The following is a 24,280-nucleotide window of genomic DNA, read 5'->3' as shown; positions in this document are numbered from 1 at the left end:
CCCAAAGCCTGGGCGCCAGCCTGTGAACTTACATTAATGAATGACAACATCACTGGGTGTAGGTGAGGGCCCCACTCCGCAGGCTCCAGAATGAGCCTCTGGAGCCTCATTCCACCCCACTGCAACTGGGGAGAAACAGGCTCTAGAGGCCAATACCCTCCCGAGGTCACATCACACAGCGCGTGGTGTGTGGTGACCAGCTGCACAAGGCAGGCCTGGCGCTGGTTAATTGCTCCATAAATGCCGTCTGAGGTCACCGTTAAGGGATGCAGGAGAACGCCTGCCTGGGCAGCTGGCTCGGGCACCCCCACAACAGGCAGGTGACTGCGGCCTGTTTTCCTGGACCGCGGACTCAGGCTCCCCTTTCCGCCCCCACATGCGGGCGCCCCCAGGCGGAGGCACAAGGCCTGGGGTGGCAGGAAAGGGGTGGAGCAAGGAGTCCGGCTGTGCACCCGAAACCGCGCGTCCCAGGGGCCCGACTAGGGGTGCGCCCGAGTAGTCTGCGCGGCCGACGATGACCCGGGGTTCAGCAGCATTCAAGGAGGGTCCTCATTTATGGGGCGAATAGTCAAGCCGGGAGGCGCCCCAGGGCCCTGGCCGGCGGTCAGGGGCGGGGGCCGGCCTGCGTCACCACCCGCCCGGCCCCCCGCCCCCTGCCCGCCCAAACTCCACCCCAGGGAAGGCGGCGCGGATAAAGGCTCGGGGCCGCTCGCTCGGCCCCACATCTACCCCGCCACCGCGCACTCGTGTAGGACGTGGGTACACTCAGGACTGTTGGGACCTCGGACTGGCCGCGCCCGGTGAGTTGTGGGCGGGACATCGCGGGCCAAGGGGAGGTTCTCTACTCTACGCTCTTAAGGGTGTCCCACTTTTCTTTGTTCTTGAGGCAGGCAACGTTCAGGAGTCTCCAGCTCTGGGGAGCCCCCCTGGGGCGTGGAATGGGAGGGGCGAGGCGCAGCCAGAACCCCCGTGGCAGGACTTCAGCCCCCGCCCCGCCCCCCGGGCACTCCCCCTCCCTGTAGTGACCTTGAGCTAGTTGCCGTTCCTGCCTCATTTTCCCCAGATGTACGGCCCCAGTCCCCTGATTTAGAAGCTTCACACTCTTAGCGAGGTTCTCCCCACGCCTGCAGTGGGTCGGCTTCGCCCTCGGCTCCTCTCCCCGAGAGTCCGGGCAGCGCTTCTGGGTGTGGCCGGCAGAGGGCGCGCCGGCGCTGCTGACTCACCGCAGCCCCGAGCGGAGTGGCGCGCGCGGGCGCAGCCAGGGACGCCGCGTCACGTCACGACTCGGGAGGGTGCGACTCGGGAAGCGGGCCCGGCCCGCGGGACGGGTGTGGGGCGCGAGGTGGCACCGGCGCGGGAGGGGCCCTCCCAGCACTGGCCACGTCACCGGGATGCTTGCCTCGTCCTCATCCCCACCGCTCGCCGGGTCATCAAGCCCCAGGGTAGGGGCGCCCTCTAGGCCGACCTTCCTGCAAACAGCCAAGCCAGCGCCCGGCCACGAGGCGCGGGGATTGCCTCCCGCTTCCGATCGCTGTGGATTCTCGGACTAGCGTGGTGAAAGGCCCTGCGGCTTCTTGTCCCTCACGGTGCGGGGATAATACCCGCCCCGACGCCACGCCGCCCGGGGCCAGAGTCCCGCACCCGTCCCTGCCACAAGCCTTTTGTTGCGGGCGCCGGGCCTTATGAATGGCCCCGGGAGCGGGTGGGGATGCGGGGGCCGGCCTCAGCGGCGCCAGCCCCGCCCCCGCCGCGCTTCCCTTGGCCACCCGGCCGGGGGCGGGGCGAGGGGCGGGCCCGGCGGCCACGTGGGGCAGCGCCACGACAGTTCCCATTGGCCAATCCTTGCGGCCGATTGGGCGTTCGGCGCGCGACGATTGGCCGGCGCAGGGCCGGCGGAGTAAGTAGTGAATGGGAGGGGGCGGCGGCCCCGCCCCTGGGACGTTGATACATTATAACTTTTTTTTCTTGTTACTTTCACCCCCAGATCCTCCGAGCGGCGGCGGCGGCGGCGGCGGCGGCTGTTGCTAAGGGAAGGGACGCGCCGGGAAGCGCGACCGGAGAGGCAGACGGCACCGAGCGCACCCCGTCAGGGGCGCCCCTTTCTCCGGGACCCTCCCCCGGAACTGCCGCGTCTTGGTCGCCGCCCCCCGCCCTTGAAAGGAGCCGCGAGTGATATTCCCCACCCCCGGAAGGCGCCCCGACGAGCCGACGCGACCCCGGAGAGCCACTTGGATATTTTATTTCTGACTCTTCATCTATTTCTGGGACCTTCTCGAAGGGGACGCACGCTGTCCCCCGCCCCCAGGGGCTCCGAGGACCCCGGTTCGGGGAACACCCGCCCTGCCCGGAGGCGCGGCGAGGATTGGCGGCGCCCCGCGGACCCCAGCCCCCCAGCGCGGGCCGGGGATGGAGCCGCAGCCCGGCGGTGCCCGGAGCTGCCGGCGCGGGGCCCCCGGTGGTGCCTGCGAGCTGGGCCCCGCGGCCGAGGCGGCGCCCATGAGCCTGGCCATCCACAGCACGACGGGCACCCGCTACGAGCTGTCGGTGCCCCCCGACGAGACGGTGGAGGGGCTGCGCAAGCGGCTGTCCCAGCGCCTCAAAGTGCCCAAGGAGCGCCTGGCTCTGCTCCACAAAGACACGTAGGTACCAAGCGCCATCCAGGCTCTGGAGCCCCACCCCACCCCCGGGCACGCCGCCCCCTCGGGCTCTGGCCTCCGGGCGGGAACAAAGAGCGCGCCGCTCCGGGAAGGAAGGGGGCGGCCAGACGGGGGGCGGGGGCGCGCCGCGCGCTCTCGAGCGCCCTCTGCTCGGCCTTGTTTGCCTCGGCCCCCTCCCCCTTCCCCTCCCCCTCCCGGGGTCGCTGCACAAAGGCAGCTGCGAGGGCGCCCCCGGCGGGGCTTAGGTGACCCCTCTCGCAGAAAGGCAGGAGTCCCGAGACGGCGCGGGGGTGGGGGGCGCGACCGCTGCCTCTGCGTCCTCGCTGGCTTCCTCATCTGCTTAGCGGCCCTTTCTGCGTCTGGCTGTCTCTCCCCGTACTTGCATCTCTCTGCCCCCCTTTGTTCTCACCACCGAGTGCTCCCCGCAGCCTCCCCCTCCCCGTGGTATTTAAATCGCCTCCTGGCCGGGGAGCCCTCCTCCCGCGGGCCTCCGGGGACGCGCTTGTGTCCATCCCCAGCGGAGGGGCCCCATTGGGGGAGGGGCAGGAGGGGGAGGGTCTCCTTTGTCTGAGCAACGGCGGCGGTGGCCTGCGCCAGGGTGGGAGGGAGGAGGGGAAACCCAGCCGGGCAAAGCCACTAAAGACTTAAGTAAGCCTTGTGGTCCCACAAAGAGGAGCCCTGGGCCGGAGTCCGTGAATTATAGGCAGGGTTGGCCTTGGGGTGGTTGAGAGGATGGCATGGGGCACACTGAGGCACGGGTGATGAAAAAGTGCTTTGGTGAGGTGCAAAGGGGGGTTGCCCCAGTCTAGAGTTGGGGGTTCTTTAAGAGAAGGGGTCTGAACTGTCAGCATGGGGTTCCCGCGGCCAGACGGTGATCCCCCCACTCCAGGGCCCTGAATCTGGGGGCCAAAGAGTTGGGGATGGAAGGACTCCTGTCTCCCTAGCCAGCACAGAGCACAACCCTCCCCCGCGGCCTCCACTTCCGCGTCCTTGCCTTGTCTGCGTAGCCTCACCCTCTTCCTTCCTCCCCCCCCTAGCCGACTCAGTTCGGGGAAGCTGCAGGAGTTCGGCGTGGGGGATGGCAGCAAGCTGACTCTCGTGCCCACCGTGGAGGCGGGCCTCATGGTAAATGGTTGGGGCAGTATGCCAACATGGGCTGGCAGCTCCCTTTCATGCCAGCATAGTCCCCATCATACACCTCTGGGTCCCCTTGCCCTGCAGGGCAGCCCACTCCAGCTAGCAGGGCCCTCCCAGCCCATGTGCCCAGGCTCTGCTGGGAACACACACTCAGGGTCTTTTCTTCTCTCTCTCTTTGTAGTCTCAGGCTTCAAGGCCAGAACAATCTGTGATGCAGGCCCTGGAGAGCTTGACGGAGACCCAGGTGAGACCCGCGCTGCCCCTCATAGCCCAGGGGGTAGCTGGCCTAGTGCCAGGCTCCTCTGGGGAGCCTGGGGTTGTTTGTGCTCCCAGGAGGCCTGTGGGGAGGGGGGGAGGGGACAGGACAGGACAGGACGCGCCGCGCCACACAGCCCTGCCTGCGTGCCAGCTTGGCCTGGTCACCCAGCTTCTTCCTCCCCCCCCCTTCACCACCTGACCTTGAGGGCCTTCTCTCCCACGGTGGCCACCCTGGGGGAGGGAGGGGCGAGCCTTCACAAGCCTGCCTGCCTGCCGGGTGACCTTGGTCCATGCTCCTACTCCTTCATCCCTGAGCAACCCCCTCCAGGGTCAATGAAGTTTCCCCAGGGCGATCTTTTTTAAATTTCTGCTGGAGGGAGGGGCTGGCCTGGGTGAAACTCCTTTGTGACCCCATTGTGAGGGTGGGGAGTTACCCCTCCCCTACTCTTTCTGGCTTTGTTCTCTGCCCCAAATGGGGGAGGGGGCAGGGGCACCCAGCCCCAGGGCCAGCACTTCTCAGAGACAGGATGTTAGGAAAATATTTAGTAAGTCTCCAGGAGGGAGGTGAGAAAGGAGGCCAGGGCTGGCCCACACCAGGGTTCCCGGTTTTGTTGCAGCCTTTTTTTCTTCCCCTTCTTTTCTCTTTTTTCTGGCGGCGGAACCCTCCTCCCAGGAGAGTGACACAGACCTTAGCTATCCGCCTGCTGCCAGGGTGGGGGAAGCAGGCTGCTGCCCGCCCCAGCAAGGGGGTGGGCAGGTTCCTGGCCTCCCTGGCTGGGCTGGGCTGGCCGCAGGAAACCTGCTTAGCCGCTTCCCTTCCTCCTGCCCGAGGCCCTCACCCCCTCCCCGACGTGTAGCATCCTGCCCTCACCAGCCAGCTAGTGCCTAGTGCGGAGGAGGGGGCGAGGGGGTGTCAGGAGCTGGGTGGTCTCCCATCAGGAGGGATGGTGGGGTGGAGGAGAGTGGGGGTCGGGGATCCAGGTCGCAGCTCCTGATTTCCTAGGGCAGATATGAACTAAGTTCCTTGGTGAGGGGGGGCTGCGGTTGGCAGGGGGGCCGGGGTGTGTTTGGTTCACATCCGCCTCTGGGTGCCTGCGTCAGGAGGGAGATGGGGGCGCTGGGCGGAGCAACTGGGCTCCCAGGGCTGCTCCCTGCCTGGCACCGAGTCATGCCTGCCCGTTGGCCCTCCCCAGGGAGGAAGTTGTGGGAGTGGGGGGGATACCCTGGCTGCTCTGGGGAGCCACCTCGGGCCCTTCATGCAAGGGGCATTTCTGGGGCTGGGGGGTTGTGCATAGTGGGCTGGGGGGTGGGTTCTCACCACTCAAGGTCCCTCTGCCTGCCTTCCTCACCTCCTCCCCGAAGCCCCCAAGCAGAGGTTACTACGCCAGCCGCTGCTAGCAGAGAACTGGGAGGCGGTGGTTCTGAGTCATCCAGGCCTGTGTCACTTCTCAGAAACCTCCGCTTCGCTCCCCCCTCCCCCATCCTGGCTCTGCACTGGCCAGGCCCCAGTGCAGACAGGGGTCAGATGCACCCCACACCCTCTGTGCAGGGGGACCACGATTGGAGAGTTCATGTTTGTGTGGGCTGTGTTGAGGCCCCTGGGGACCCAGGCCCCAGGGAATCTGTCAGGGCCCCTCTCCCACAGCAGTGTGTCTCCCTCAGGCTCCGCCTCACCCAGGACAGATAAATATTTATCTTGAGAAAGCAAAGGTTAGGAAGAAGAATTTGTCCAGGAATTCCACCCACTCACTGCCCGCCTGGTGCCTTAGCCAGGAAGGGGCCTGAGATAGGTGCCTTTGCCATATATACAGGCAGAGAGGATCTAAAGGCCTTAGAGGGTGGGGACAACGGTGAGGGTTATTGGAGGGCAGCTGGCTGGGCCCCGCCCCCTCTGTCCTCAGTTTCCTCTTGAAAGAACCAAGCTGGCCAGGGAGGACCAGGCCCCCCGTCTGACCTGCCTCTGTCCCCCACAGCCCCCAGCAGCACCCGGGCCGGGCCGGCCTGGCGGAGGCGGCTTCCGGAAATACCGATTCATTTTATTTAAGCGTCCGTGGCACCGACAGGGACCCCAGAGCCCAGAGAGGGGCGGCGAGAGGCCCCAGGTCACACAGCGTGGGGGGCTGGGCCGGGTCGGGCTGGGGGCGCCGAGGGCTGGGGTCCCAAGGCTGATAGGCTGCTCTCTGCAGGTCAGTGACTTCTTGTCTGGCCGCTCACCACTGACCCTGGCTCTTCGAGTGGGTGACCACATGATGTTCGTCCAGCTTCAGCTCGCCGCCCAGCACGCCCCGTTACAGCACCGCCATGTGTTGGCTGCTGCAGCCGCTGCAGCTGCTGCTGCCCGCGGAGACCCCAGCATGACCACCCCCATGTCCTCTCCCTGCCGGCCAGTGTCCAGTGCTGCCCGTGTCCCCCCAGTACCCACCAGCCCTGCCCCTGCATCCCCCTCACCTGTCACAGCCGGCTCCTTCCGATCCCACTCGGCCCCTAGCACGTGCACCGAGGTGAGTCTGGGGAGGGCTTGTCCTGGGAACCCAAGGACCAGCTATCCTTAGACAGCTGGGTGTGGCAAGGACTCGCAGCGCCCACTGCATCCTTTGTATCAAGGGCCATTCCTGGACCCTGGGCTGGTGGGTGATCCCTGGACTCTGAACTTGAACCCTGAGCTCACATACCTCCCTCCCCCATCAGCAGATGGACTGTTCCTCCTCTGCCAATGCCGGGGCCAGCCCCACGTCCACCCCTGCGGGCAGCCCCACCTCCCGCTCCCGCAAACCGGGTGCTGTTATCGAGAGCTTCGTGAACCACGCCCCGGGGGTCTTCTCAGGGACCTTCTCTGGTAGGTGTCATAGCTCCCATGTGTGTCCCAGCAGTGGTCACATGCACAAACACCAGGGGTGGGACGGTGTGTCCCACCCTGGGGTCCTACCCATTGGGCACTCACTAACACCCCCTACTTCTTGCAGGTACGCTGCACCCCAACTGCCAGGACAGCAGCGGACGGCCGCGGCGTGACATTGGCACCATCCTGCAGATCCTCAATGACCTCCTGAGTGCCACGCGGCACTACCAGGGCATGCCCCCGTCCCTGACCCAGCTGCGCTGCCATGCCCAGTGCACACCTGCCTCGCCTGCCCCAGACCTCACCCCCAAAACTACCTCCTGTGAGAAGCTGGCAGCCTCGACCTCTGTGAGCCAGGCCCGCATGGGCAAGCCCCCCGGTGAGTATCTGCTCGTCCTCACCACTCAAGGTCCCTCTGTGTGCAGCTCAGAGCAGCTGACCCACTACAGGAAGGGGGAGCCACCAGCTGCTGCTGGCCCTACTCTGAGAGAGCCTGAAGAGAAGGGAGCATGTGTGTTGGGGCACAAAGTGTCCTTGTGCCCTCTCAGGGGGGTCCATCCTCACTTCCTCCTCTCCCCCCTAGGGTACTCTCACCAGATGGCAGGTGGGGCCTTTATGAATGACTGAGCAGGGCTGAGGAGGGGGCCCAGCTTCCACTCCTTCTGGACACCCCCCTATACCCCCCAACCTGGTTATTCCCATAAATCCAGAGTCGTGAGGAATAGTGACCCTGCTTTATCTGGCAGGGCCCCCCAGCCCAGGCCATAAAGGGGAAACTGAGGCCCAAGCCTGCGTGCCTATCCTCGGTTACAGAAGTAGCCAGAAGGGCTTAAGCTGCAGTTAATTCAGTTCATGCAGTGGCACTGTCTTGAGTGCCTGTCTTGGATGTGGCCCTGCCCTTGCATGCGCATAGTTAGCTGGCGTAGTAGACGCAGAAACAAGTTTTAATAAACCCACAGCTCCCAGGGGTCCATTGGACATTCATTCAGTGGACACTTGACAGCTCCCCTCACTGTACCTATCATTTGGGGGCATTTGCTTGGGGTCCTCGCATTTGGGGGATCCGGCCTTTCCCAGGGGGTTCATGGTCACTGCCTTCTATGCAGGGGACCGGCTGCGGCAGACAGAAAACCGGGCCACCCGCTGCAAGGTGGAACGCCTGCAGCTGCTGCTCCAGCAGAAAAGGCTCCGTAGGAAGGCCCGGCGCGACGCCCGAGGCCCCTACCACTGGCCACCCAGCCGCAAGGTGGGTCGCAGCGACGGTGGAGGCGGAGGCGGCGGTGGTGGCCCCAGTGAAGCCGCTGGCTTGGGCCTTGACTTCGAGGACTCCGTCTGGAAGCCAGAAGTCAACCCAGACCTCAAGTCAGAGTTCGTGGTGGCCTAGGAACCATGTCATTCGCCCCGGCCCAGGATGGCTGAGAGTGTTGCCCAGCGCAGGAGGGCAGGAAGGCAGGCGGTGGGTGCCACAGGAGGCCCCTCCCTCCCTGTCCAGCATCCTTCGGGGTTTTTTTAAAATTTCATTTCTCACCATGGTTTTCCAAACTCCGTGGCCTTGCGTTGTGTTCCTGCCTCCTCGGTTCAGCTCACACCTCCCCACCTCTTCCTCTGTCACCCCTCCCTCCACGCTGGATCCTTCCCCGCCCACCTTCCCAAGCTCCAAATATGTAGCAGTCTTTCCAGATGGTTCAGAGCAGAGATGAAGCCGCCCCCACCCCTTTTCCGCTGGCTCCCGCACCCTCTTCAGGTTTAAGTCACAATGGAGATGCCTCACATGCACTTTACAGACAGGAGGGGGCTGCCGAGAGAACCCCCACTACAAACTCAGGTGTCCCTCCAGCCAGCCACCAGGGCCCACGGGCCTCTAAACATCACAGGGGCACCAACTAGGGGCTGTTTCTCTTCCGCTTCTGTACTATTTTCTTGGTTTTCCGTTTTCCTGGAAAAGAAAAGCTGTTTCAGGGGACAGGCTGGCCAGAGCCTGCCTTGGGGTCCGGGTAGGGGTGTGGGACCCTTTCCTATCAGGAAAGGAAAGGGAGGGAGGGGAACAGACCTGTTGTCAGCCTTCACAGGCCACGCACTGTGCGATTTCCTCCAATGCCACCATCCCACCCCACCCCTTTTATTTTGTCTGAGCTTGGGGGTATTTATAGACTTAATTTTCTGACTGAGCCAATAGTGGTTGGGAATCTTGAAAAATCAGGAGAAAAGTGGCTGGGGGCTGGGGGAGGTTCCCCCAGCCCTCCCTTCAGGCCCAACCTGAGGGATCTGGGCCTGTGGGCTGTCTGGGGGGCCCTCCAGTGGCCAGGAGGGGAGGGGGTGCTGAGCTGTGAATCCCCTAGTAGGGGCAACGCTGTGTAGCATTAACCCCTGGGGGGGGGGGTTGCTGGTCTAATTTGGAACCTCCCCACTCATTCCCATACCCCAGGGGTCTTTGGCCCCCACAGCAGACAGACACACACACCCCATTGGGGCCATTTTAATGGGGATAGAGTTTTTCATTCACCTTTTTTTTTTTTTTAACTGATAATTGGAGATGTTTGGGCCTTCCCCACACACCTGTCTCGTCCTGGCCCCACCTGTCTGTCCTGCGCGACACCCCACTCCCTGCCTGTCCCCCTGTCCTACTTGTAGGTGAACCCCAGGTCCTCACCTCTCTCCCCATTATGTGTTTAAAGTTAATGGTTTCAGATGTGAACATCATTGTTAACTGTAGCTCTGTAAATTTTTTTGTGGGGGGTGGGCTGGGAGGGGTCAGGATTAGGGGTTCCAGGATTTGTTTTCATTTTCAAAAAAAGAAAAAAAGAAAAAAGGGGCGGGTTTGTTTTTGAAGAATTGTCTTGGATACCTATTTAAATGTGTGTTCTCTTTTGTTTTTTTAAGGATTTTTAAATAATGTCTGTGCCTCCGTGGGTCTGAGGGTGGAGGCCCCAGGCAGGAACCGGTCCCTCCCACTCCGCTGCCCTCTCCAGGGCCCCCCCCCAAGAAAGCATTACCTGCCCTGGGGGTGGGGTCGGGCCTTGAGGTGTCGTGGCACCTTGCGTGAGTTTCCTGTATGAAAACAAAATTGAAAAAGAAAACAAAACACCGTGATTTCAAGTAATAAACAGAAAATGAAACACGAGTGAATGTCCCTCCTGCTCCCGTGGCGGGGGGGTGTCTGGTCCGAGGGGCGGTCTTACAGGCCTGTGAGTGGTATGGTGGGGGGGTGCCTTTTTAAGGAGGGGCCTAGGTTGGGATACTGGGGTCTCCCACCACCTCGTAGTGTAAGGTGGGTCCCAGTGTAAAAGGGTGAGGTACGTCCTGGAACAGATCCCAGGCTCCCTCACTGGCTTGGGGTGAGGGTGGGCAGGAAGCTGCCCCAGCAGGGGAGGGAGGGGCAGGCCACTTCCCGGTACCCAAGGCCGGAAGTCCTGCAGGGTGTGGGCACAAGCTGCCTGCTTTCTGCTTGGGGCTTCTGCCCTCGGCTCCCAGCTCTTGTGGGCCCCTGACCAGACGCCCCTCCCAGGTTGCCATCAGGGCCCATTTCCTGGTGCCAGGCTTCCAGAGGCCCCAGTCCTTTACAGTAGCGACTCTGTGATTCCCATGTGGGGGTGGGGGACATGGGACTGGTGTTCAAGGCGTCCGGGCTTGATCTGGCCCTGGGTCAACTCGTCCCTCTAGCCTCACCCTGAGGCCCAGAGCCTGTAAACTACTTTCTGGGGCTCTGTCCCCACACCCTGGCCTTGCATTCCAGCGCTCCCCAGCCTTGACCAGCATGCACTGAGCTTCCAGGCCTTTGCCCAGGCAGTGCCCTACCCAGGAACACCTCTCTCCCAGCTAACCCTGCTCCACTTGGGAACTTCCTCAGTCTGCATTTCCCACCCTACCCCCGCTGGGGTCCCGGAGGGCCAGTTTAGGGGACCAATCCTCTGGGTTCCCACCTTCATCCACTTTGTAAATTTAAAGTCATTTTACATGGATTTCCTCACTTAACAAATACTGACATCTAAGAAAACTAATTACACTCCCATTTGATACATGAGAAAACCGAGGCCCAGAGAGAAGCATCATATACCCCAGAAGATTGAGAATGATTGTGAAATTAGTGACTACCACCCCAGGCCAATTTCTGATGGCCAAAGCCCCTGCCCTCCCAAGCCCCAGCTCCAGGGACCCCAGGGGGAAGGAAAAGAGGCTCCCTCCCAGGAGTGTCCTGGGAGCATCTTGTGGAGGCCCTTCGGCCCTCCCACCACCCAGTCACCCCCAAATTATCCCTCTCGCCCACAGCAGGAAGGTAGGGTACCCAGGTCACGCTGATCCCTCCAGTGTCAACGGTGCAAATGTCCCCGCGGGTGGTGGAAGCGTGGGTGGGATAGCTCAGGTGGAACCCCCGCCCACGCAGCCGGGCCAGGGGTGAGGGCCTAGGGCTGTGACCCAGGTGACCGCCACAGAGGTGGGTGGGGGATGCGGAAGCAGGGTGCCGACTGAGGAACCCGCTGAATCACAGGGCTGTGTCTGCACACCACAGGGCGGGGGGCACTTGTTCTGCTGCCCGGAATCCACCCCTCAGGGCGCTGCCTGGCGTACAGCCCAGGGTTGGGAGGGTCACGGCCCTGCCTGGGGATACGAGAGCAGAGTCCTGCGTAGGGGGGATGCGCACACACCTGCAGAGGGTGAGGGTAGGAGTGCATGTCTGAGACAGGGTGCAGCAGACGGAGGGGCGGCAGCCCAGACCAACCGGGAGTGGGAGGCACGGAAAGCTAAACTGAGGCCCAGGGGGGGGGGGGTTTGCCGGGATCGCAAGGGGCGGGGCCGGCCCTGCACCGCCCCCTCCCCCCAAGAGGAAAAAGCTGAATGGGAGGAGGCAGCCCCCGGAAACCCACAAGGATGGAAATACGGTTTCCAGGGCAACGTGCCGCGAAACGGGCCTGACGTCACCGCGGGGAGGGCTCCCTTCCCGCCCCCGTCCGCGCGTCAAGAGGCCCAGACCCCGCCCACCCCCGGGGACGCCTCATTAGTAGCCGCCCCGTTAGCACCTCTGCACGCCTCAATAGCAGCGCAGGGTTGACGCCCGGGGGCGGGACTGCGGCATCGCCTAGCTGAGTACGCAAGCGCGGCGCGGAGGCGTTTGGCCCCCTCTCCCTGTGGCCGTAAATTTGCGGTGGCTACGCCTGGATGGAAGAGGGGGTGCACCCGGAGGCGCAGCATGTGGGCACCCCCCGTGCCCCGGCTTGCAGTACGCGTGCTCCCCTCCTTCCACGCCCACGCATTGCCTGTTGCCCCTCCCCGATGACCCCGTGTGCGCAACCCCAGGGTTGGGGGAGCACTGAACCTCCACACTGGGAAAACGGCGGAAACCAAGTGGGAGAAGGGCACTTTGAGGCTTTACCAAAGGATTAGGAGTTTGTTAAATAGAGGAAGAGGGAATGGGTGCGCCAGGTAGGGACCACGGGACCAGGGAGCAGGTGCAGGTGAGGGAGCAAAGACCGGAACATCAGGAGGTGGCTGGATGCTGGGCCTGGGCTTAGAGGTGAAGCCTGAGGAGTGACAGATGGGGCCTTGTGTAAAGGGGACCTCTGGTTCACAGCGAGGTTGGCACGGGGGCTACCGGGAGCTGGGAGATTGGAAGAAGGTGCCCCTATGAGCACCTGACACCTGGTCAACCTCTGGGCCAGGAGCAGGGATTGCTGAAAACCCAAGAGGGAGAGATTAGGGGGGCAGAAAGTGCATGTCTCTGCCTGGCTGTGGCTCAGATTGGGCTGTGACCAGAAGTCACTCAGAGAAGGCACCAGTCAGCGTGAACAGGATGGGCTTTGTCAGCCGGAGAAGATATGAGCCAAACCATTGATCCAACGCTGAGAGCTTGAGGCAAATCAGGGTCAGAGCTGGCGGTGTGGACAAGCGTGGTATCCAGGATGTGAGGCCTTGACTCCGGGTGGTGGCTCACAAGGGAGCTGTGCTCCTGGGGTGATGAAGCCGCTGTGGGCGGGCAGAAGGTCACTGGGGTCATGGCTTTGTGCTTGAGGCCAGAGTCCTCTGGGGGTGGCCAAATAGGTTACTGGGGCTGGCTGCAAGGTTTTGAAATGCCAAAGGCCGCAAGGGGTCACTTGAGGAGGACAGCAGGGAGGAGCCAGGCCCAGAGTCGTCTGCGGAGATGGAAGTGAGATGCGTCACTGGGCCGAGCAGCACCCCCAGCACTCCACGAGTGCCCCAGGCACAGCCACCTCCACTGGGCTTGGTGGGACCCCGCCCTCTTCTCCAGGCGCCTTGGGAATGGGAGTTATCAAGCCGAGGGCGCTGGGGCCCAACCCTTTAGTCTTGACTCCAGCCCCACCCACGGCCACCCAGCCCTGGAAGGGCAGAGGACCGGCTGCTTCAGGTGTCACTCGGGACAGATGAGCAGCCCGGCTCATGGGTGGGTACGGGGCCACTGTCACCTGGGGCCCTGCTCCCCTGAGCCTGTATCCATGGCCAGCTACCTTGGTGTCTGCCGTGCTCTCTCTCCCCTTCTCTGCCTTGTCCTCTGTCCACTTTCTCTGTCTTCGTCGCCACCTTCCGTTCCCCTTTCTTTTTGCCTTCCTCAGTCTCTGTTCCAGTCTGAGTCTCCCTCTATTTTCTTCCGGTCTCTGTCCCACCGGCCCCTCCCCCACTTCCGCCCCCTCTGTGGGGGCCCCCTCCCTCACCCCCGGCACACATTCCAGCTTCCACCTCTGCCTCCCCGCCCCTCCCTACAGTCAGCTGCTGCTGCCTTGGATGCTCAGGACTGAGGGAGTGGGCTCCGACCGGGGTCAAAGGTCGGAGAGGGCACCCCCTAACCCCTCTGGAATGTGGGTGGGGCCGGCCCCTCGGGGGTCGTGGAAGGCTGTCCCCCCACCCGCAGGCAAGGCGGAGCTAGGTTCCCTGCACACCCTGCACCCCCCAAGACGTTCCCACAGGACTCCTAGAGGAGCAACACAACCCCAGACTCCCGCACAGGGCCCCTTACCCCACAGACCAACCCGCTTTCCCGGGTTGGGACACTCACGCGCCACACCGCCCTCCACAGTCCACCGGGCTCCAGGCTCTGCAACACAGCGACCCCAAACCGGCCCCAACCCATACTTTGGTTCCGCCACAACCTCAGTCAACTGTGTGACCCTCAAATTGAACCACAGCCCCACACTCAGCCTGGGCCAAGACCTCCCTTTAAAAAGCCACAGAACTGAAAGTCACACCCGGCCGTCCGCACTCAGATCCTCAGACTTGCTCACCCAAGGCAGCACCCTCCCCCAGACACACCTAACACTCAGCCACAGATGCGCCCACGCAGGCCCACCTGAACCGGGGATCCCAATGGGGACTGGTGCAGGGGGAGTGCGCCCTCACTCATTCCATCGCTGTTGGGGACATGAAGAAATGGGGGAGTGACCATAAAACCGTTCTCTGTCCTGTGGCACCAGGAAAGAAGAGAAAAGCAGAAAACCAGGAGCTCCCTGGGCATGTGTTTCTGCCTGCTTGCCTTGGGGGAGAGCGTGGTGCGGATGTGTGTGGGCTGCTAGCCCTACACAGCTCTTCCATGAGTCCCTGCAGCTGCGGGGGGGGGGGGGGGCACACTCCATTTGTGCCACTCCAGTATTGCCATGGAGATGCCTGCCATAAGCCCCAGGCAGGGGTCCTTCTGCCCCACCTTGTGCCTGCAGTGAGCCTATGTGTGGGTGATGTCCTGTGTGGGGCCAAGGTCAGGTGAGTGGACAAGACATGGGTGGGGGCCAGCTCCTCCTGATACATGTGGTATGTGTGAATGCATGATCTTGGTGTGTGTTTGTCCGGCACTACATTTGCCAATCCATCTGTGCCTCAGTTTCCCTCAATAGAAGGGGACACCATTCAGGTCTATGATAATATGGAAAGAGCAAACCTGAGAGGATCCCATAGGCTACCTGCCCAGGCACAGGTAGGGGCAAGTAACCAACATCTGTCTCTCCCTGTATCTGGCAGATCCCACTCTGCAGCCCATTGCATGTGCACACAGTTGGTGGGGACTGGGATCACCAGCTCACCAGCATGGCCCGTGCACCGCCTGCCCTTTGCCCTCCTGGGATAGGGGCCCTGGCCGTGAAAGAGTCAGCCTCCACATTCTTGGACCTTGAGCCAGGCAGCTCTGCCAAGTGCCCCACTGCCCGGAGCATCCTCCTCCATGTGGAGACCCCGCTCCTGGGAACAGGAGGGAAACAGGCCAGGGCAGCTGAATCACCTGTGTTCACAGTTGGCAGCCCCCTGGGGCCTGCTAGGACCTTGGAAGCCCCCACCTCCTGGCAGGTGGGAACTGGAAAGAGGGGTGGCCGTTTAACTCTTCCTTCTCCTGGCTCTGGCCTCCTGTAGCTCTCCTCTGCCCAGAAGGAATACTGCTGACATACAGCTTGTGTGCCCATCCCAGGGGCATGAGTCATGCCACCAGCCATGGACACACATGCTTTGAGTCCTGGCCCCACCCCACTAACGCGCATCCAGCCCTGTTCCCGGCTGCTCCCACATCCATGACCCATATGCACACGCTTTGGGGTCTGCGCACAAAACCCCCGTGTTCTTCCACATGCGGTGCCATGTTTCCACGTGTGCTGATGCACGCACACACCTCCACTCCAGGTTGCACACACGTGAGTTCCATGCACACTTCCATACTAATGTGCACACGCACACAGCCCCACTTTAGTGTCCACACAACCATGCGCCCCCCGAAATCCTTGTTTCTGTCTCTGTACCCACGATTCCCTTGCCCACGGGCACACATCTGCACTACACCTGGCAACGCGTGCACACGTCCAGTTTCTGCTTCCGCCACCCTGGCTATGGGCCCTGCGGATTTGGACCAGGCGGGTAGGTTGTAGTCTCTGCCAGAACCGTCCCGCTTCCGCGCCCCAGCTCGGCAGCCGCCATGTGCATAGTCCCGGCCCCCGCCGGCCAGGCCAGGCCAGAAGGGGGGCGGTAATTACCCGCCCCCGGGTGTCCCCCCCCACACACACACGCGACTTTCATCCTCTCCACGCCCATCTCGGGCCCAGACCCTTATTACCGCCTCCAGCCCGGTCATTAGCCCGGATCCGGGCAGGACTCGGCGTCCGGCGGGCCCGGCCCTGCGCGGAGGGCTGTGCGGGAAGCGAGGCGGCCACACCCCCCGTCTCCACGGCGACGCTGTCGTAGAGAGGGCTAGGGTAAGGTTGTGTGGATCCAGGAGGTGGGCGCCCCTCCCTCGGCGGCCCCCCTGGCGACCAGCGGTTTGTGAATACGCCGGCGGGGTCCTCTCGGCCTAATCCGGTCCCGCCCGGCAGGCGGCGAGCACCGCACGTCCTGGCGGCGAATAGCAGCCTCGCCTCCGTCCGCGGCTATTTTAGCCCCCTCCTTTCCCGCCTAACCCCCCCCTCCGGCGCTCAGGTGGAGGAGCGGGACGAGACTAGGACCCTCTCCCACGTTGGGACACGCGGCGGGTCGCTAGATCGATCACCTGGCGGTCCCCGGAGCCCCGGGCCAGAATGACAGCGAGGCCGCAGCGCCCCCTCGTGTCCGCGCGTAGAACGTGGCGCAGCGGCTGCGGCAAAGATAAACATGGTCCCAGTCCCTTGAGAGCACCCCACGGGGACACACAGTTCTGGATACACACCAAGTCACAGGGACACGCAGACTCAGGTAATCACAGAAACAGGTCCAGAGACAGGTTATACACCTGTGACGCAAGTACACAGTTCCCACGCAATGCCCAGTGCAGGCGCACCTGGTGAGATATCCACACCATGATGGGAACCTAGAACAGTCGTCGGTATACATGGAGCCCATATCCAGCAATGGGATCGTAGTAAACCCTTAATAACCGTGTGCTGGCGGAATGAATGAATGAACAGGCACTTAACAAAATCAGGAGAAGGCGGACTTGGAACCACAGAATAGTGGGGGCGGGGCGGGGCGGGGTGGGCAGAGGGTGATCTAGGGTGCGGTGACTGCAGGGACCCTCTGGTCTGGGCTGGAGCAAGGAACTGCCGACCTGACAGCTGGGAGAGCAGATCAGACAGGGTGGGCAGGAATTGCTCCTGGGTTGTGGGGCCGGGCCCTAGGTCCCGCCATGGGCTACCAACGAAAGGGGGAGCTGAGTGCTGATGTCTTTGCTCGTTTTAATAACCAACCTGCGTTAGTGGCTGATGCAGCAGCCGGCTGCTGCTGACTGGGAGTTGTATGGAGGGGCTTTGGCGTGGCAGGTAGAGGTGCAGAGCGGGCAGCGGTAAGTCATGAGCTGTTGACTGGGAGAGGAGGTCTCAGCGACCTTGTCACCGGGGACAGCGTCCAGACCCAGGACCCTGCTGCGTCAGCTAGACCCACCCGAGAGGTCTAGAATGGGGCTGGAACTTCTCCGGCGTGTGCGGCAAAGTGGGGGGAGGAGGCGCTGTTCCCAATCCCGACTTTTCTGCAGAGTGCCTGCCCTATGAAGACTTTCTAGAGCAGGGCTGGAGCTTGGTTCTTTGGTAGGCAGGGTCTGCACTAGCTTCTTCCGTCCCATGGAAAGATCCAGGGCCACACTCAGCATGAGCAGAGGCCTGGGCAGGGGGACAAGTGCTGGCCACAAGAGGGCCTCCCATAAAATGGCTTTGGGGCTCCCCAGGCATAGCCTTGGGGATGAGAATCCCTACAAAGCTGGTTCTGATAGCAGAGGTCTTTGAACGCCTTTAAAAGACAGGAAAACGACACAGGGGGAGGAGCAGAATGGCACCGACTCCCCCATGGGTACTGAGTAGGTTCTGGGTGTGCTGGGGCAGGGGTGCTGAAGAGCCTAGTGGAGGGGAAGGCGGGGCTGAGCTGAATGTAGGGGTGCAGCGGGGACTGGAGAGCTGGGGCCAGTGGTGGAATTGGGAGGCCAGGTGGGGGTCAGTCTGCAGTCTAGAGCTGGGATGCACAAACATGTTTGGCCAGGTGAGTGTTGGGGTGTAGGTAAACTAGGTTGGGTGAGGTTGGGAAGTAGGAAGAACTGGGATCGTGATGAATACTGGAGTCCACATAAATGGGCTTGTCTCAGTGTTGGGGTTTGGGTGGACTCTGCGGTCGATTGCGTGAAGTGGTATATTCAGTTGTTTTGGGGGTCCTGGGAGTGCTGGGGTGTTATGAGGGCAAGTATATTAGGACTGGTGCCAGGATTCAGATGAAGTTGGGGTGTCTGAGAGCTGGGGCTCGGTGGCATTGGGAACCTGGGTGAGGCCGATATGTCGGCGATTGCTGGAGGTCACGTTCCGAGCGACACCGGAGGCTCAGGTCCCCGGCAACAGCGGTGGAAGGCCCCTTTGTTCCTGGCCGCAGGCCTGGGGTCGGGCAAGCAAAAGTGGGTCAGCCCCGCCTAGCCGCGCGTCGGCCCGCCCCCCGTTCGCGGGCGGGGACTGCGGACCGTGCGCATCACCACCAATCACCGCGTCCGGCACCAGCGCGCCGAAGGGGGCGTGGCCGATACAAGCCCGGCCCCTAACTTATGAATATGAAGTATGTCCGCAGTCTCTGAAGCCTAGGGTTGGCCAGCGCGGTGTTGGGGGCGGGCTTGGGGGGGGCGGAGCCCGGTGGCGAGGTACATAAGGTCGGGCGCCCGCTGCCCCCCTCACTCGCGCGTTAGGAGGTTCTGGTCGTTGTGCTGTACCGTCTTTCCGCCTGCGTCAGGGACCTTCCCGACTCAGTGGTGAGGGCCCTGGCGGCACCGGCTCTACAGGCCCGGGGCGGCGGGCGGCCTGTGGCCGGCCGGACAAGGCGGGGCGGCGGCGGCACGCCCCTGGGCGGGGGTGGTGCCGGGGTGGGCACGGGGTGGAGTCTGACCCGCTGGCGGCGAGGGGCAGCGGGAGACCGGGCCAAGCCACGGTTGGAGGGGGCGTCCCCTCGATGGCCAAGGCTCGCCGAGAACGGTGCGCTACCGCAAAATGGCGGCTGCGAACTCGAGGCTGTGCCCCGCGAAATGGCGGGAGTGTCGAGTGCCCGGATGGAGTGGCGCAGGCATCGCGGAGGGCGCATGCGCGCGGCGTGGGCGGGCCTGGGGCGGAGCCACGTGGCGGGGCCAGACTAGGGCTCCTGCTTCCCAGATTTCCCTTTGGAGTTGCACGAGGGTCTTGCCCCAGCACACCCCCGACACCTCAAGTTTGGTTCCGAATTGCGCGGTTACAGGCCTGTGCTTCCGGAGCCTTTTGGCAGAGGTGGTCCCATTCTAGAAAGGATCAGTCTTAAGTCAGCACCGGCCCCACGTGGAGTTCCACATGTCGGGATCCCTCCCCAGTTCCCTACGGAGGCGGCCCAGTCTCCGGCCACCCGCACAGGCACTCTACAGTGGACCAAGCACTTTGCCACCCCATGGTCATGTTTGAAGTTAGGATCCCGTTAGCGAAGGGGAGAACGAGGTGCACTCGGCCGGTTAGGAAGGAGGTAGATGCCTGCCTTTAGTGCCCAGCACTAAATGCCCCCTGGAGGCATCACCTGGGGTCCACAGCCCGGGCTGCACTGAGGAGTACAGAAGCAGAACCAGGGTGTGGCCCCGCCCTCAGGGAGCTGAGCGCTGAAAAGGGGCCCATGGTGATGAAGGAAATTAATTCCTTTGGATTAAGAAGTTCTGAGTGTGGGGTTGGAATGATTAAATGTCAGGAAGATCATTTTTCATTGTGTCCACAACAAGCATATGTTATTTGTATAAAGTAAAATAGGAGGGAGGGGTGAGCGATGAAGCCCCTGGAGGATCTCAGTGAGGATTTCAACAGTTTGCCACAGGCCATCATGGCATCAGATGAAGGCAAGCTTTTCGTTGGAGGGCTGAGTTTTGACACCAATGAGCAGTCGCTGGAGCAGGTCTTCTCAAAATACGGACAGATTTCTGAAGGTGAGGCTGGTGCTGGGCTGGGGGCTGAGTGGGGCTGCTCATGGGGAGTTTGGGTGCTAACTGCAAATCTCCTCTGCAGTGGTGGTTGTGAAAGACAGGGAGACCCAGCGGTCACGGGGTTTTGGGTTTGTCACCTTTGAGAACATCGACGATGCTAAGGACGCCATGATGGCCATGAATGGGAAGGTAAGGTGAGGGGCAGCTGGTCCAGGGGTACACAGGGTTCAGGCTTGCAGAGCGGAGCCTCGCTTCCCTGATGGTGGGGAAGCAAAGAAGCTGACCTTAGCCAACCTCTTGGTCTCCACAGTCTGTGGATGGGCGACAGATCCGAGTTGACCAGGCTGGCAAGTCATCTGACAACCGATCCCGTGGGTACCGAGGTGGCTCTGCTGGGGGCCGGGGCTTCTTCCGTGGGGGCCGAGGCCGGGGCCGTGGGTTCTCCAGAGGTGAGTGCCACTCTTAGAAACAGAGGCCCTTGGGGACGTGGTGTGGCACTGTGGCAGGAGCTGCTACTCATTGGTTCTTCCTGTCCCTATCTGTAGGAGGAGGGGATCGAGGCTATGGGGGGAGCCGGTTTGAATCCAGAAGTGGAGGCTATGGAGGTTCCAGAGACTACTACAGCAGGTGAGAGCATGGTCCTGTGCAGTGCCTGGCTGACTTTTGTCTGGTCACTGGCAGGAGTTTTGGTGAATATAGACTGAGGTGTGCCCTTCTTACAGCCGGAGTCAGGGTGGTGGCTATGGTGACCGGAGCTCGGGCGGGTCCTACAGAGACAGCTATGACAGTTATGGTAAGTCACACTCCAAGGGCCTATGGTGGGAGCTCAGCAAGCACTCTGTGAACAACACTCAGACCTTGTCACTGTGCTTGCCCATAAGGGACGAGATTGCCATCTCAGGTCTTGGTGCCAACAGCAATTTCTACCGCAAAACCAAAGCTAAGCCAGACTGACTAAAAAGGAAAGGGAGACGAGGGGCCCGCCGAGCAGGCAGCTTACATGCATGTGCGGCCGCCCACCTGGCCTGCCGCGGTCGGCTGTGGGGGGGGTTGGTTCCTCCTGAGGCCGCAGGGCCGAGCCCTCCAGGTCTGGACCCGGGAGTGGAATGCTGCCTCTTGTCGCGTGCTTCAGTGCCTTTACACTGTACCTGCTTCTTGTTCTCAGCTACACACAACGAGTAAAATCCTTCCTGCTCAAGACCGTCCTTCCAATGGCTGTATATTTAAAGATTTTGGGAGCTTCGCTGAATCGTTAATGTGTAGTGAACACACCTCCTTGTACCCACTTTTGTAGTCTTATCAGTTCTGATCTTCTCAAACACAGCCTGACTGCTTCTGACCCCAGATGGCCTCATTACTAGATTTTTATTTTTAAGGAAGCGCTGTCCGTTTTTAAGGGTTTGAAAAGCACTTCGAATTAACTTTTTTTTTTTTTTACCATGAGTTTTTTAGAAATCATTGGGGTTGTGTGGGATTTATTTTTGTTTTTGGTTGTGTTGCCTTTTTTATTTCCCTTTTTAGTGGGGTCGGCCCCGTGAAGTTGGGGCCCTGATTCAGTTCTCTTTGAGATTGGACTCTGAGTCCGCTTTGTCGGAAGCTGAGCAAGCTGTGGCTTTTTTCCAACTCCATGTACCATTTCTGAGTGTAGAATGGTAGGACCCGCCCCAGGGCGGTGGCAGAGGTGCCCAGCTGCCCTGGGCCTGGCTGGTGTGGCCCATCTGTGCTGTGTATGACCCACAGTAGCCTTGCAGATGTCCCTGAGAGGTTCTTGGAAATGTTTATTTATATTGTCCTTTTTTACTGGAAGACGTATGCATATCCCATTAATGTTGTATTTGAAGTGGTTAAGGAATTCTTGTACGCAGTTTTCTTTGGCTTCACGAAGCCGATTAAAAGACCGTCTGAAACGAACCTTTCTCTGACAATTTCCCTTTCATTGCACAACGCATTCCTGCCGCAAGTTCGCGGCACTCAGACCTCAGCAGAGAGGGCAGCTTGAGAAGCAGGTTTGCAAGTCCTGCCTGAGGCCCATGGAGAGCTAGACCAGGAAGGCAGAGTAAACTGACGCTGGCGGGCCCCTTGTAACAGCCGACTGCCACCAGTCCGTTAGGTGAGCAGGTGGGTGACGGGAGTGGGCAGGTCAGACTGCAGGACAGCCCTGGGAGGCTTCTGGCAGTGGCAGCCAGAGGGCTCGACAGGGCGGGCAGTTCAGCAGGGATGGTGGACATGTGGGCACCTGACGCTGACTTGACTGCCTTAGTGTAGGAGGTCCCAGAGCGGACGGCAGGCAATGTCCCTGGGCGACCGCAGACTGACCGCTCGTTAGCTAGCTCTGCGGTTGCTTCACAAGTTCTGAGCGTTCTCCGCTAGCCTATGGAAGCTGCAGCCCTCGGAGGACAGAAGTGTTGTGCGCCCAACAGAACCCTCCGAGACGCAAGCTGCCCCTTGGCTAGCTCATATGTGGAGATAGCCCTGTAATCCGAGGTAACTCCTTCTGCTCGTGTCCACATCCCCTCTTGTTGAGAGCTTGTTTGAAAGTAAAGCCATGTACCCGGGGAATGTGCCTTTGACTGGTTTTTGCTTTTCCATTTTTCTTTTTTTTTTTTAAATCAAGCTAGAACTAAAGTCAGACCCTGGCCCTTTGCCCTTCCCTGTCTGTGGCCAGGCAAGCGGTCCAGGCAGTCGGGCCTCGCGAGTAGGTTCCATCCGTAAGCGGGATTGAAGACCACTGAACATCCTATCCTGTCTTTTGGGTTTTTTGTTCATCAATTGACAGTCTTTTCCAGACCTCCTTAAGTCATGCTCCTAACTGTAGCTCTCTGATGTCTGTTGCTGCCTGAGTTTTTTTCCAGAGCCCACGCCGTTCTTTAAGCAGCTCCGTCCCAAGTGGGTAACTGGCTCTGCTTAGGGATGGAGCGTGGCCTGGCCCATCTGAAAGGCGCAGGCCTACCTTGGGCACAGTGGCCCTTGACGGGGCCTCTGCCGGGATGGCCCCGATGACTAGCTTGAGACCCTTCTAGGAGCTGTGGATGGTTTCAAGGGAGGTGGGGAGGGACAGCTGCGAGCACGTCCAGGACCCTGGGTGTAATGCTCCTTTGCTTTGGCAGGTTGAAGGGAAGCCAGTGCAACTTGGAAGGGTGGCCCGAGAGCAGCGATGACCTGGGGTCACCATCCCAAGAGGGACTTCACCTGGGAGCAGGAGCCAGAGGCGCAGCCCCCTGTCCTCACAGCCCATCACCTGTAAGTGCTTTTCCACATGGGTGAAGGGAGGTCTTTTGGGCCTGGCAGTGCTTGGCCCTTCTGGCGGGTTTTTCTCTGGTTTCCTGTCCCACTGAGGGGCAGCTTTCTGTGTGTGTCCTGCTGGAGCCAGCTCTCCTCCCCCACTCCCTCATTTTTCCAGCAGGTGCTTCACTGGCGAGCGTGGGGTGAGGGACTTCGAATTGCTCCAGGAGAATGGGCATGTGGCACCTTGCACACAGCCAGTCCTCATCCGCAACAGTGTGACAGGACATGGGAGGCAGAGTTGAATAAAGGGCTGTGTATCCATCCAGAAATCTTGAGTCTGGTTTGGGGTGCGGCTGAGGAGGGTGGGTCTGCCTCTGGTGGAGGCTGCCTGGAAAGGAATGGGGTTGGGGGGAGTTCCCTAGGAAAGCCTTCTCTGGCCTTGGTTCAGGACACAATAAGAACCCAAACCAGACCAACCAGCCACTTCATGGTTCTCTTGGGGTGTGGGGGCACATGCAGCCTCAGAGGTGGAGGTGGTCCCAGGGTCCTGTCATCTGAGATGGGCACTTGTCTCTCCCAGGGTCCTGGCAAAGGGATTGTATTGGCACAGTGTCCCTGGGTGCCTTCATATGTGCTGCCTGCAGGTCCAAACTTGTTTTTTGACCTGGTTGCCTCCTGCTCTGGTCTTGGGGTGCAGAGAGGCCCTGGGCCTTGGGCCTGTCCGCTCAAGTCCCAGTAGGGTGGGGAGGATGGCCACAGTGGGTCCAAAGTTGGGTCAATGTGTGTGGTCAGGAGAGCTTGGGTGCCCTTCCACTGGTCTTATCTCCCAGGCTTGCCTGCTCTGGGCCGGATTCCCAGGCTAGGACAGAGGGCCACCCTGCAGCATGGCCCCTTAGGGAGCACGGAGGTGCTGAGACCTAGGTCCTCTGGCTTCCCCAGGGTAGGCATGGCTGGGGACCAGAACAGCAAGAGTTCCCTGGGCTCTGGGTGAGAGGGAGACGACCCCCACCCCAAGTCACTACTGAGCATGACATGGCCTTGGCCCTTTCCCCGGTCTTTGATCCTTCCTTGCGCTTGAGTACCCCGGACCTGGGGAGGCTACCCTGGGGCACTGGCTAGGCGCCAGGTCCCGAAGCCCATAGCCCTCTCGCCTTGCATCCAGCTTTGACCCACACCTCGGGACGGTGCTGAGGTTGGCTGAGGCCATCGCACTCTTGACCTGGGGAAACAGGCCCAGCTGCAGGGCTCGAGCCCGAGGTGCGCGCGCTGGCACTGGGAAACGCCCAGGGGTGCTCAGGGTGGGGTGAGGCAAGGTGAGCGGCCAGC

At 61.4% G+C, this 24,280-nt stretch overlaps 2 protein-coding genes and 1 long non-coding RNA gene across 14 annotated transcripts; 2 read left to right on the top strand and 1 right to left on the bottom strand.

Moving 5' to 3' along the window:
* Positions 1 to 2,273: 2,273 nt before the first annotated feature.
* On the top strand, positions 2,274 to 10,012 carry MIDN (midnolin). Of its 4 annotated transcripts, none has more exons than XM_088792197.1 (8): positions 2,274 to 2,639; positions 3,695 to 3,782; positions 3,976 to 4,038; positions 6,026 to 6,154; positions 6,239 to 6,553; positions 6,744 to 6,888; positions 7,016 to 7,270; positions 7,998 to 10,012. In XM_088792197.1, exons 1-8 carry the CDS (start codon positions 2,407 to 2,409, stop codon positions 8,273 to 8,275), a joined length of 1,506 nt encoding a protein of 501 aa, XP_088648323.1. In that variant the 5' UTR covers positions 2,274 to 2,406; the 3' UTR covers positions 8,276 to 10,012. The 4 variants fall into 4 exon arrangements, with proteins under 4 accessions (XP_088648323.1, XP_074193527.1, XP_074193530.1 ...); XM_074337426.2 differs by having other exon boundaries at positions 6,741 to 6,888; XM_074337429.2 differs by lacking the exon at positions 6,026 to 6,154.
* Positions 7,611 to 16,324, bottom strand: LOC141572848 (uncharacterized). 4 transcript variants are annotated; one of them, XR_016018963.1, is made up of 4 exons: positions 15,923 to 16,324; positions 11,174 to 13,016; positions 9,885 to 9,939; positions 7,611 to 8,827 (listed from the first exon to the last, which is right to left on the bottom strand). It is a non-coding gene; the product is annotated as an uncharacterized LOC141572848 (long non-coding RNA). The 4 variants fall into 4 exon arrangements; XR_016018964.1 differs by lacking the exon at positions 15,923 to 16,324 and adding an exon at positions 15,652 to 15,916; XR_016018962.1 differs by lacking the exon at positions 15,923 to 16,324 and adding an exon at positions 13,895 to 15,645.
* Positions 16,325 to 18,402: 2,078 nt separating this feature from the next.
* CIRBP (cold inducible RNA binding protein) lies at positions 18,403 to 23,275 on the top strand. 6 transcript variants are annotated; one of them, XR_012497972.2, is made up of 8 exons: positions 18,408 to 18,553; positions 19,614 to 19,732; positions 19,812 to 19,918; positions 20,040 to 20,178; positions 20,275 to 20,356; positions 20,452 to 20,522; positions 22,837 to 22,969; positions 23,130 to 23,275. XR_012497972.2 is itself a non-coding variant. In XM_019744237.3 (7 exons), the coding sequence occupies exons 2-7, from the start codon at positions 19,576 to 19,578 to the stop codon at positions 20,909 to 20,911; spliced, it is 573 nt and encodes a 190-aa protein (XP_019599796.1). In that variant the 5' UTR covers positions 18,415 to 18,553; positions 19,552 to 19,575; the 3' UTR covers positions 20,912 to 21,640. The 6 variants fall into 6 exon arrangements, 4 of the variants coding, with proteins under 4 accessions (XP_019599795.1, XP_074193502.1, XP_019599792.1 ...); XR_016018960.1 differs by having other exon boundaries at positions 18,414 to 18,553; positions 19,552 to 19,732; XM_019744237.3 differs by lacking the exons at positions 22,837 to 22,969; positions 23,130 to 23,275 and adding an exon at positions 20,895 to 21,640 and having other exon boundaries at positions 18,415 to 18,553; positions 19,552 to 19,732.
* The last annotated feature ends 1,005 nt before the right edge of the window (positions 23,276 to 24,280 follow it).

This window comes from Rhinolophus sinicus, chromosome 15 (genome assembly GCF_057876585.1).
Source record: "Rhinolophus sinicus isolate RSI-liver-muscle chromosome 15, RSI-T2T, whole genome shotgun sequence".
Taxonomy (NCBI): domain Eukaryota; kingdom Metazoa; phylum Chordata; class Mammalia; order Chiroptera; family Rhinolophidae; genus Rhinolophus; species Rhinolophus sinicus.
The sequence above is the reverse complement of the archived record's forward strand: the minus strand, read 5'-3'. Positions and strand labels throughout refer to the sequence as shown.